A 13,322-nucleotide genomic window follows, 5' to 3' on the forward strand; every position below is an offset into this window, starting at 1 on the left:
ATATTTATAATGTAGATAAAAATCTTTAAAAAGGAGCAATAAAGTGCCAGGGGAAAAAAAAAAAAAAAAAGAATGGGGCCTTAACAGTGGCAAATGCTCCAAGGAACTTCCCAGAGGAAATGAGAGCCATGGAGAGAGCTGGTGAAGAAGTGCCATGGGGACTGGAGACGCAGCAGGACAACTCAGCAGAACTGAGCAAACACACCTGCACATTTAGCAAGCAGAAGGAGCAGAGGGCAGGGGAAGCAAAGAGTCTATACCTAAACACAGCCAGACCACTCAGAACCCACATAGCACATCCATGGAACTAGAAACAAACAAGAAAGATCACTTTTCCAGAAAGGTGTGCCAGTAGATTTCTCAAGAACAAGAGAGGTCAGATTACAATGATACAGGCTCTTCAAACTGCTCAAGTCAAAGAACTGTCAGCTCACAATTCTACACTTTTAAGAGCATGAGCTGAGGAGGGCTGGAGCTGTAACTCAGTGCGTGCCCAAGGCCTGGGACCTAAGCAGCAGCAGCAGCAACAAAAGTTGAAAGAGTTTAGGTAAAGAGAATCTGAAAATCTGAAGCTGATAGAATCCTGTGGTTTGTATGTTAGGATTAGGGCAACAGAGACCGAAGGAAAGATACAGAAACAAAGGCCTTATGTTACTGTCTAGTCTTTTCATACCTTTGAAACATTTTTATAACTCCACACTTAAAAGACTTAGAAAAACAGACAAAAGGAATGAAATTGCACACAGCTAAATAAATTCTTAGTGAAGATTTTCAAAACTTGGTAACAGTACCAGGCAAAGAAAGACACCCCTTCTCCTGTGAGTTGCATGTTTATAACTGGCACTCACAACACCTCGCAACACCGTAAACTCTGTGTAGGTTCAACGGCACTTTCCGTCTGCTAACCGGCCCTACGGAAATCCTCAGAAAGATGGACGAGAAATACTATAAAACGCTCATTACAGCAGAGGACTGGTGAGAGAAATTACAATATATCCGTGAGTCAGTACTATACTTCTACACAAAAGCAGAGTGGTCAAAAGTAACATAAAATAGCTTTTTGCCGAGGCAGCCATTTTCCAGTATGCCTCAAAATGACAAACACAAAGAGAACCAGGAGAGGCACCTGCTTTTAGGCCTTTAGTTGTTTCTTTGAACACATCCACACAAGTTTACAAGAGGGTGATGAAGATACCAAGAGAATAGGCACTGTTCAGAAAGGATGCCTCAGGAATGTCTATGGCAGGAAGACAAGAGTCTACACTGTCACCCAGCATGCTGTTGGCAACGCTGTAAACAAGAAAATTAAGGGCAAGATTCTGGCCAGGAGAATTACTGGGCACAGTGGGCACAGCGAGATGGTTTCCTGAAATGGGTGAGGGAAAATGATGAGAAAAAAGGGGCGGCCAAAAAGAAGGACACTCAGGCTCAACTCACACACCAGCTCCTCACCCAGAGAAGCACACTTAGTGAGAACTAATCAGATGAAGCCTGAGCTCACGGTATAGAGAGAGAAAATCCTAGACTGTTAAAAATATTTACGTATATATACAAAATAAAGACATCTGGGGCAAAGAAAAATGCCTATACTTTATTAAATAGAACAATCATTCCAAAAAGGAACTAGAGTCTCCATTTAGGAAATTCTCTCTACAAAAACTTATAATCTCCATACAATGAAATACTGAGTTATTTAAGTGGTAATATTTTTGATTAATCATAACTTTCTAGATCTTCTAAAATAAGCATGAATATAATAAAAATGTAAACTTTTAAAAATTATTATTTTTGAGCCTTTCTTCTTTTGTACTAAATGATTTGCTGTTTGCTATAATGTAAACCCGCTAGTTTCTGTAAATGCTAGATTGTCCAATAGTAAGAGAGTAGAGTTTAGTTAGCATTACTTAGTTCAAGGAATTAATGCTGTCATTTCATAAGACATTAAGAACAAGCCCTTGTAAAAAGCTATACACATAAAAAATATGATCAGCAAAGAGGACATTCATATAATACATGTTTTCTAACATTTATTTATTATTTATATCTTAATTTTTTTTTCTTACAGAAGTGTGCTAAATATACTTTAATCCAAGTATACAGGAGGAAGAGGCAGTGGATCTCTATGAGGTTCAGGCCAGTTAGAGCTATACTCTGAGACCCTGTCTCTGAAATACAATGTAAAGAGTAAGTAGGAAATTCTGTTTTCTTTGAGGGAAGATCTCAGCACATTGCCCAGGCTAGCCCTGAGCACCCGATCTTTACGTTTCATGCTCTAGAGTGCTGGGATTACAGGCAGGTACCACTATGTCTGAAAATCTCTTCAATTCTTATAACATAGGCATACATCATCCTTACTCAGGCTATAATAACCTTAAATTTCAAATGGAGCATCTTATTTGTTTAATATTTAATATTTGAATTCTCTGGCGACAGCTGAGACATGCCTCTGTTTGAATGGTCTTGTGTGGTGCTGGAGGTAAGCCTCTGTTGTCAGAATATAGTACCTCGGTGTCGCTGTGTTTCCTAAGGAGCCTCATGTCAGTCTGTTTATCATTCCTGTCTTATATAACTTGTCTACTACTTCTGATTATCGATTTGGGCCTGAAGATGGCTCCAAATCACTGCCCTCCCCTTTTACTTATGAAGATGAAGCCTTCATTACCTTTGATGTCCAAGTCTAAGCAGCAGGAAGTCTTGCCAGTAAACGTTTATGCTCTAGATTGGTATAAAACCTGTGCCTGTCTTCTGAGTTCCTCCACACACACTTAAAATACTCATCTAAAACATTCTGCTGAAAACACTCAGTACTACTTTCACTATGATACCTGCTAGCTGTCTCTCACTCCATACTCACTTCAAGTATTCCTCCATGATTTCTTAAAGCTATAAACCAATCTTGCAGTTTCCCTCCTTAAAGTCCTTGCATAATAAACAGGGTTATCCAGGATAGACAACACATGGGCGTGTGTGCGTGTGCGTGTGTGTGTGTGTGTGTGTGTGGAGGAGGGTTGTTGTATAGTAACACAGGTCACGCCTGTGACTGCAGCACTTGGAGGCTAAGGCAGGATGACTGAGTTAAGAAGCCACCCTGGGCTATACAGTGAGACCCTGTGTCTTAAAACAAAACAAAACAAAACAAACAAAAAACCCCAACCCAACCAAAAGCATAACACCTACAATTATGCACCGTACTTAATAATGGTAATAAGTAACTATTACTGGTTTATGTAAATCATAGCCTATACTTTTTATTGTTCTTTTAAAGTATACTCCGACTTATAAATAGAAGTTCCCTGAAAAATAGTATGCCAGCTTAGTCCAACAGCAGCTTCATCCATTTCATATTTGCCTCATCTCCTAAAGGCATCAAGTGGCCATGCCGGATGGCTGACCTATGCCTTTCAGTTTGTGTGAATACTGTGCTAATATCCCCACCTAAGCAGCACATGCCTGAAAAGAAGTAGATATTTAATTCTCTTAGTGATTTGATCAGGGAGACAGGTATCACTCTCGTGTTGCACACAGAGAAATGAGACTCGACAGAGTTAGTAAGCGTGGCCGGGTGAATGCCGGCGGTCTCGTGTGGGCAGCCACACCGCTTTCCTGTTAGTTCACCACCTTCAACTGTGATTCATTCAAGTTCCGGCTTGTCAACTTCTCCACAAATTTCTGTTGGCTAAGTTAAATATTCAGTCAACAGAACAAAAGCAAGCCACTCCTAAAATTGAAGAGTGGAAATACAGCAGATAAAGGTGCTGAGTTTCAGATTAATTACATGTATTTTTCCTCTTGGAACCTATCTACATTTTGAGATAAGATGACACGATCAAAATAAAAAAAGATTTGTTGTTAGCACTGACCAGGATGTGATCTACTCGATCTCTCTTCTTTCTTCCAAATTTCATCATTTTTTGCCAATCTGTTTTGTGGTTTGGCTCCTTCTTAAGACTAAACAATTTGAGTACTTCAGTTGTTATGAAGTGCTGTTGAAATGAGAGGGATAAATAAAACACACAGACATCCTCAGATTCACGTGTTCACAACTCCAGAAACAGCTTTGTGCTCATACAGTATTTTTGGTAAAAGGCCACTTAGTTCCATTTACAGTACAGAGGGAAAGGCATCTCAAACACTCAGATTTTATTCACTTAACAATAAATATGTTGATTTTATAGAACAAACAAAAGCAAAACCAATGATATATTTAAAAGAAAAATCATTGCAGAGTTCACCTTTAAAAGAACCACCATTAGCTAATGAGGAACACATATGTGTATATGTGTACGTGCGTGCAATAAGCACATTCGCTTCACATAGGAGGCAGGAGGGTGCTGGGTCCCCTGGAGCTGGAGGAACAGTCAGTTGTGAGCCACCAACATGGGTCCTGGGAACTGAACCTGGGTTCTTTGCAATAGTACACATGCTTAACTGCTGAGCCATCTTTCCAGCATTTCATTAGCCAACCTTCAGGCAGCAAAACTGGTAAAGAAAGCATAAACTATGTCTCTGAACTGGGAAATCCCACATAAATTGTGGGGAGCAATATGAGAAAAGCACAAGCCTCCATCTGAAGCACCAAGGTTCAAATCATCATATTAAAAGTACTAAGAACGTTGCAGTAGGGAAGGCATGGCAGAGTTCTGTTGCTTTGTTTTGGTGGCTGAGGCTGGCCTCAAACTCATTGTATTCACCCTGCTTGAGCCTCCTGCGTGCTGGGATTACAGGCATTCTCACTATGTGCATCTGCAGCACGGCGATTTAACAGCATCTAACCAATCACCCTTAAAAGCTTTTCTTAGTTAAGAATATTAAAAACTTAATATTAAAGTGAATATGCAGTGTCTGGGCTGTGCTTCACGTACAGTAGGCATGACAGGCAGTTTGAGGGTAGCCTATATATTATGTGTCTTCTTATTTTAGCTTATTTGTTATGTGATTAACAACTTATTTGTTATTACTTTTAAAGGTATTTCAATCAACAATGATCTCAGTGGAGAAGCAGGACACATTTATGGATCAAAATCATTAGACAACAATCTCAAACTGGCAATGTGAACCCCAAATTCCACTACTCTGTCTACAGACAGGCACACAACGCACTCAGATTTATTAACTGTAGAGGAGAGGAAGAAATCAAATGTGCAAGTGTATTCTGAAAACTGCGTGCGAACTTTAAGCCAGAGGCTGGCACGTTTCTGTGAAGGATCTGATGTACGTTCAGGCTTTATTGGAGCTGTATGGTCTTTGTCACAACTACCTAATTGCACTGTTTAGAGCAGGAAAGCAAAAAAACACAAATTTAAGTCTGGCTATGGTCCAACAAAACTTGATTTATAAATGCTATGTCTAGATATGGCCCATATCTGACCACACATAATATATCTTATAGATAAATTGATGTCTGCAAGCATAAAATCTTTTAAAAAGAATTTCTATGATTAAGTAAGTCTGAAAAACTCAACTCCTAAACCTCACTGCTCAAAAATAACCCTGGAATGAACATTATTAGCTGCAGTTGCACTTGAAAGCAGCATTTCAGAATTCCTACCTCAGAAACCCCCTCTTCACAAGCACCCCAGACGATTTCTGTGCACATTAACTCTGAGAAGCTCTAAAAGGAAACTTCAGTAGCCACACCTGGTGACTCAAAGCTGTTATCTCAGCACCTGGGAGTCTTAAAACCAAAGGACTGAGTTCAAGGTCAGCACGGGCCCTATCTCAAACAAAACAGAACAACAACGTGCTGAAGTTGGGAAACACAAATATGCAGAACAGACTGCACCAGTGTGCATAAGGGACCTGACGGTCCAGTGTCTATAAACGCCCAGGGTCAACCTTCCCTTTCACCCTAACCCTGTTACTGCTGACTCTGTCAACAATCCTTACGGTTCATACAGACAAGTGCGCACTTCTATGTCATTTATTGATCTGTGTAAAGAAATCGGAAAGAAACCAAAGAAGGTAACAGGTAGTTTAGAGCTTACCTTGATTTCATCAAGGTTATTTGGATTTTTTACACGTCGGAAATAACTAGAGTTGATTCTACACGGCTTCATCCACACAGGCTGATTCAAGTTGGGATCCTCAGCAAATATTTCCTCAAAAATCTCTTTTGTTAAGTCAAAAACCGCCTTAACAGAGACGAAAAAAAAAAAGAAAGATAAAACATCAAACAGTAAAGAAATGGCTGAGAATCCAAATTTCAGAAACTGGGTGAGAAACTTAGGAACAATGATATTTTTGTTACCTGTTTGTAGACTCTTTTACTAGTGCTTTCTATGTCTAGACCCTTACTGGCACAGCCAAGGAGTTTTGTAGGAATACTGAGGCTTCCAAGGTCCTGGCCTAATTCTTTGCATGTCCAGAGCTCCTCTGCTGCACTGTGGACAAGGCTCTCTACTTCTTCCGCCGTATGGGGAACTGCCAATAACGTTTCACACGGCTTCTGGGGTGCTCGCTTCGGTTCTGCCATTAGAGGTACAATGGTTTCTTCTGCCTTATTCTTTTGGATCTTGTGAGAAGAGCTCAAGCCAAAATCTTCATCAAACCAGTCTTGGTCATCTAATGTGCTCAGGAACTCACGGCTGAGCTCAAGCTCAGCAAGCCTCTTAGCTAGCTCTTCCTGCCCACTGGCACCAAACACTGGGCTCTCCTATAGAGATAAACATTCAAATAAAGGGCCATTTAGTGACTTCACTACTCAACAGCTTTCAAAAGACAAGGCACACCTATTACTTACGTGTTTTAATACTGCTGTAAGACATATAAAATTATAATATAATGGTCACTGATGAACAAGAAAAGACTATCCTTTTTCCGCTACTTTGCTTACATAAACCTAATCATTACATTTTATAATAAAATATTTAATATTCATTAGTTTCTTTTTTCCTTTTACATATAATTAATCATTCTATTTCTGAAGGACTGTCACTAAGGTTCTGAAATGGGAAATGAAATTTCTTACCTTTGGTGATTATCTGGCTCAAGCTAATCAAAATCATTACTTTCCTTAGTTATCCTTGGGCAACCTAAACAAGCTGATGGTCTGAGTCTATGTCATAGAGGATATATTTCAGTTTTTATCAGAGTCAGCATCACAACTGGTAATCATTGTAGGGCACCATAACTGAGTAGATCGGAAAAAGAGATCTGGGTTGAGAAGCACTGGAAAGTTCCAAAGACTGTGGAAGGAGGTCTCAAGTGTGGACTGCATACAGGTGCCATAAAAGATGTTCCAGCTCCCACAGCCTGACAGCGTTCATGACAACCCTACAGTGACTACTCATGACATAACAAAGGGCAATTATACTTCAGACAGAAAAATAGCTACAAGTCCTTTAAAAACACGGTGACCCACATCTAGTAAACAGCAGGTTGGGAAAATGTCTACCTGGAACCACAGAATTCGTGTACACTACAAAGGAAAGGATATCAGACTCTTCTCTAGGTAAAATACTCACAGGTCTGGGACACATATCTGGAGAAGAAATCTCTTCTTTTTCATCTTCCAATTCAGACCTTAAAAAGCAACTTGGAACACTGGGTGATTGTTCCTCGATATTTTGGGGTAGGTCTTGGGGCGGTACTTTCTTTTGGTCAAGAAACTCCTGATTGCTAAGCTGGATTTTCTTATTCCTAGCCTTTTTGATTTGTTGTAGTTGACTAACTGTATCTTTCACAAAATCTTTTAGTAAATTTTCTGTTAGTAAGCTGACTGTTTCTAGTTGTTGCGTTGACTTTTTTTCTTCACTTATTGATGACTTCAGCTGAGCTTCTAATTGGTTTTTTTCTCTTGTTAAAAGATCCAGAAGTGGGGTAGAAGGCTTTTCTGAAACTTGGGAAGAGAAGTTTTCTTCCTTCTCTGCAAGCTGTTGTTGCTTTGATTCTTCAGAAAAAGTGTCATCTGAAGTAGCAGCACCTGCAGCAGCAGGAACATTTTCTGTGGCATCGGAAACAAAGGCTTTATTCTCCTCACAAGAAATCAGAGGCTCTACTGAAGATTGTTGGTGAAGATGGGCTTCCGGGTCCCCAGAAATGTCCAGTTTACTGTCTGGTACTATGTTAAGGCTTCTATCTTTATCCACTGAGGCTTCTATATTATGCATACTAGGTAGTGATTTCTCACAAAAATATTCAGCTATATCGTTTTCTCTGTCTTTTAGACACTTTATATCTTTTTGCTCTTGATTATAGTTTTGAGACTGTACATCTGAGTAAGACTCTTCATCTTCATTAACGTCTATATACTCATTAAAGTCTTCTAGAATGTGAGATATTTTTTGAGGAGGAGCGAAAATACCATGCTTGTCTTTGCACACAAAATATACAATACCATCGTATGTTCCATTGTTATTTCCTTCAGGTTTATCCAGTTCTACTCCAGCCCAAAATCCTTTAGCAAAATTAGTCTCCCCTTTGAATCGAAGAGTGCCTGGCTGAACATTGCCAATCAACACCCTATCCCCAATGTGGAAGTCCAGTAGCTCATCAGAAGCAGAGACTGCAGGCAGGGAAAGGGGCTCAGCAACACTCTGCTCGTGCCCCACATCACTGCGCTCCTTACTTCTCATCAGCTCAGTAGGGGACTTGAGCTCTAGCAGCCTTTCAGAATGGACATGGCTGTGAATGGATAGGCTTTTCTCACTTAGGCACTCACTGATTTCATCATCACTTCCTAACCCAGCGGCTCGACTTCTGGAGCTCCTTGCTGACCTATCTCTGTGAGACTGTGAGTCTTTCCTGAGTGATGGCAACACCTCAGAGTCATCTTTGCTAATCTCATCAGCAGAAATCCCTTTCTTGAAAGAAGACACTTCGAAATCATCAGAATAAGATGATTCTTTAGGAACAAACAGGTGTCCTGACAAGGACAAGTCCACCTTCTCTCTGCACTTTTGCTCATGGATATCTCTTGCTGACTGGATGTCTTGACTGTGATCTATACTTTGATCGGACTGATTCTCTTTCTCTTTTTCAGACTCTTCCTCTTTTTCATGAAAAATTTCAGTGGTTGATTTAACTAAATCTTTCTGAACATTTGCAGAGTCTGAAGGAAGCTCTTTATTTGGAAGGATTTCAGAGGTCAGGTCTAGTCTCAGTAAGACTTCAGATTCCCCTGAATGCTTAGAACTGGCATCTTCAACCTCACTCTTCTCCAGTTTTGTATAATCTATTTCTTGTATTTCTGATTTTTGACTAGAATCTTCAGCCTTAGCATCTGACACATCATAAACCCTATTAGGCACACTTAATTCCTTCAGAGGAGATAGTGAAGGTGCACTTTCGAGAGAATCCACAGATTCTGTCCGTGTTTTTCTCGATGACAGAACTGGAGATGAGGTCTGCAAGTGTTCCACCTGGCTGTCCAACTCAACCACCCTCTTTGCATATGCAGATAATGACCGTTCTGATACGGCTCTCTCGGAACATGATAATGAAGAATCTTAAAGAAAAAAAAACACATAAAACTATTTAATCACAATCTTTCAGTTCTGAGACCCAAAGCCAACTCTCAGTTAAGAACTCTGGTCAATGACTATGACTTGTTCTGGTTATCATACTTTTTTTTTTCTTTTTTAAGAAAATAAACTGTATTGAGAGTAAGTAGAACATTAATATTTTTCAAGTTTGGAATAATTTATAAAGTAATAGGGACTAAGATTATGACATCATTGTTTAATATCATTTCAAACTATGGGAAATCAGGCTATATAGAGAATGCTACAGTCTTCAAGCAGAAAAACATGACGGGATATAATTCCATTCTTCTTCTAAAAAATAAATTTATGGTGGCTAGAGAGATGGCTCAGCAGTTAGGAGAACTTGCCATTCTTGTAGAAGACCCAGGTTCATTCACAAGTACCTACATGGCAACTCACAGCCATCTGTGACTCCAGTTTTAGGGATCTAGATGCCCCTCTCTGACCTCCTCAGGCACCAGACACACATGTACACAGATAGACATTTAGGTAAAGCAACCATACATAAAAAATTTAATGAGACTTTTAAGTTCTCTGATGTGTGTGTATATGTATAATAAAGAGAGAGGAGGAGGAGAGAGAATGAAAATATAAAATCATTTCTGCAAATCTATGACCTTAAAGGCTACGAAGTGGCAAACTAAGGAAAGTAAGATATAATGAGCCAACAACTGAGGAATTAGGTTTGATATTCAAAATCTCCACTTTATCATTAATGGTAAGGAGATAGCTTTTATTTACCTTGGTTTAGTTTCTTTATAGAATTACATTTTGTTTCTAGTAATCATTTTCTAATTAATTGTTTTATCTTTGAATTGAGAAAACTACATATAATCCTTTATCACATACTGGATAAACAATAGGCTCAGGGAGGACTGTAGAGATGGTAAAGTGCACAGCTACCTGATCTTCACATCTCACTTTTCATCAGAAATACGGGGCAATAAAAACTGATTTACAAAGACAGATCCTGGAACAAAATCCTGGAACAAACGTTCCCAATAGGTCCTGCTCTTGGGAGTCTACATGAAAGGATGCCTTGAGTCCAAGTTTTTCTGATGAGAGTAAACAACAATCCAGACCGTCAGAGAAATAAAATAGAGTGAGTATAAAAGCGATTAACTTAAAATGCTAAATAACGAGGAAATGGACTTCTCTAAATTAAAAAATTGTATGTACGTGTGTCTATAGAGTCCAGTCGGTCTGCCAGCCAGTCTGTCTGTCTGTCTGCTTGCCTGCCACATGTGTACGGGTACCTGTAGGTCTAGAAGAGCGAGCTGGGTCCTCTGGAGCTGGGTTAACAGGCAGTTGTAACCAGTCTGAGATAAGTGCTGGGAACGTAACTTGGAAAACATGACATGCACCTAACCACTGAGCTATCTCTGCAGCCTCAGAAATTTCATTTTTGTAGAGATAGAATTCTGTAGGCAGAAGATGTGTCCACACAACGTTGTGCTTTCAGGCACGTACCAGCATGCTCAGCAATGGATGCCAAGGATCCTCTGGAGCGCTCTGGCTCTGTTGCAGATTTCCAGTTCTTTGTTGTTTCAGATCTGAAGTGGAAAAAGTAGTAAGATGAAATATAATGCAGACACTAGCATACCTGACAATAAATAGACATCCTTCTTCCCTACAGGAGGTACCTCAAACAGCTGCCTGGTTCTAGCTTTTGTCATTCTCTAAGGATGAACTCAATGAGAAAAGCAGAGGTCATCAGGCATCAAATGTCTTACCTTCCCTTTTTAGCTATAAATTCATCTAGATTTACAACCATTCAACTTCCTTTCCTCCTTCTATCTATTTTATGTCTTATTTTCTTTTGTTTTATATGTGTGCCTCAACCATTAAAACCAAAAATCATGTACCCAATCTGTGTGTGTGTGTCTGTCTCTTGCTCTCATGTTCTTTTATTTTGAAGTGCTCAGGATGAAGCCAGAGTCTTGTTCACATCAGGCACAGGCTCCACCACTGAGCTCCATCCCTCTTTGTTCACCACCATCCTTTTGTTCAGTTACCTGGTCTACAAAGTGAGTCCAGGACAGCCAAGGCTACACAGAGAAACCCTCTCTCAAAAAACAAAACAAAACAAGAAGTCTAATAATAATTAGTCTAATAAAAATGATAAGTGAACCAGTGACCAGTGAATACATACTTGCTGGGTTGAAGGTCCAATTCTTTTAACTCGTAACAAGCACAGCACTAAGCAGGTAGTAATACTTGCTTAATCAGTACTTATATTCCAAACAACTCAGGCAGAGAGGTTAAGTAACTCACAGTTAGCTTCTAACTGAGTTAGAGCCAGGATTCAAACTCAGATATTAAGTCAATTGTCATAAGCCTGTGCTACACCTATAACTAAAAAATCTTCAAAACAGTTTTCCTGTTCTTTTTGAATTTTTTAGATTGATTTACTTAAGCATATGAGTGTTTTGCCTGTATGTGTGTCGATATAGCATGTGCCTGATGCACAGGGGTCAGAAGGAGTCAGATACTCCGGAACTGCAGTTATGGGTGGGCTGGAAACCACCTTGTGGGTGCCTAGAATTGAACCCCAGTCCTCTGCAAGATCAGCAAGTGCTCTAAGACAATAAGCCATCTCTCCAGTATTAACTTTTTTTAATTTTAATTTATTTACTGTTATTATCTTGGATGTGTGTGCTGGTGCACATGTGCCAGGGTATGTGTATACAAGTCCGAGGACAACTGTTGAATTGATTTTCTCCTTCCACCTATATGTGGGGTTCAGGATTGAACTCAAGTTATTAGATTTACATCGCAACTGCTTTACTAGTTGAGCCATCTCACCTTGTCTTCTTTTAAAAAAAAAAAATTATAAAAATTATTTTAACTTGCGAGTCTCTGTGTATGAGTGTTTACATGAGTGTAGGTGTCCAATGATGACAGAGGCATTGGTGCTGGAGTTAGAGAAGTTATGAGCCACCCAATGTGGGTGCTGGAGTTGAACTTGGGTCCCCTACAGGAGCAGTGTATATTCTTAATTACTAAACCATTCCTCCAGCACTTCCTTCCTTTAAAAGTGTTTGGGTGTTTCGCCTGCATGTGTGACTGTGTACCATGTGCCTGGAGTGTCTGCAGATGCTAGAAGAGGACATTAGACTCTCTAGAGTTGCGTTTCCAGACTGCTGTTAGCTGCCACGTGGATGCTGGGATTGGAACGGGGTCCTCCAGAAGAGTGAGCAGTCTCTCAAGTGCTGAGCCAGGTCTACAGCACCCTGGGAAGGGGCTAGATAACGCAGAGTTGCACTACGTCTACCAGGCTAACCTGGGGCTCACTACGTGGCCTAGGGTGGTGTAAAACTTACAACCCTTAACCTCCTGGACGCTGGGCTCGCAGGCAGCCATACCATGCTCGGCAAGCTGTTCCAGCTTGTTCCTGTTCTTTTAAACCACTGAAGGGAAACCGGGAGTCTTGTGTATAACGGGCAAGTGCTCACCAGTAAGCTGTCCCAGCCCTCAAAATAGCTTTAAAACAATGTTAAAGGCACACATCTTCTCACAGCAAAATATGAACTACTAAAAATAAGTGAATACAAAGCCTTCACAGTGTGGATTTTATTTATTTTTCCGGTCTCTCCTAACTCCAGTGTAACATTATCTTATTTCCCTTTTATGACATGCCCACCTGTTTTTGTTTTCTTCGTCACTCATGAATATTCTTCTTTCACATATCCTTGTTTCTCAGTTGTACTCACTGGCCTCTCACCCACATCCAAACCATTTAAATGTTATAGCTTGACTTTTTAATCTAGTATAACATATATTCTACTGTTCTATTTACTGACTTCTATTTTTTTTTTTTTTACTGGTCATATAATTTTC

At 39.9% G+C, this 13,322-nt stretch overlaps 1 protein-coding gene across 7 annotated transcripts in view; it reads right to left on the minus strand.

The window, feature by feature from the left end:
* Window positions 1-13,322, minus strand: part of Cep350 (centrosomal protein 350) — a 137,446-nt gene that overhangs the window by 12,633 nt on the left and 111,491 nt on the right. For all 7 annotated transcript variants that reach the window (XM_021660491.2, XM_060364485.1, XM_060364484.1 and 4 more), the window contains 5 exons: window positions 10,953-11,035; window positions 7,464-9,445; window positions 6,248-6,652; window positions 5,985-6,131; window positions 3,861-3,983 (listed from right to left, as the gene is read on the minus strand). In XM_021660491.2, the coding sequence (XP_021516166.1) occupies window positions 3,861-3,983; window positions 5,985-6,131; window positions 6,248-6,652; window positions 7,464-9,445; window positions 10,953-11,035 (2,740 nt within the window). The remainder of the gene's footprint in view (window positions 1-3,860; window positions 3,984-5,984; window positions 6,132-6,247; window positions 6,653-7,463; window positions 9,446-10,952; window positions 11,036-13,322) is intronic.

Source organism: Meriones unguiculatus, chromosome 11 (genome assembly GCF_030254825.1).
Source record: "Meriones unguiculatus strain TT.TT164.6M chromosome 11, Bangor_MerUng_6.1, whole genome shotgun sequence".
Lineage (NCBI taxonomy): Eukaryota > Metazoa > Chordata > Mammalia > Rodentia > Muridae > Meriones > Meriones unguiculatus.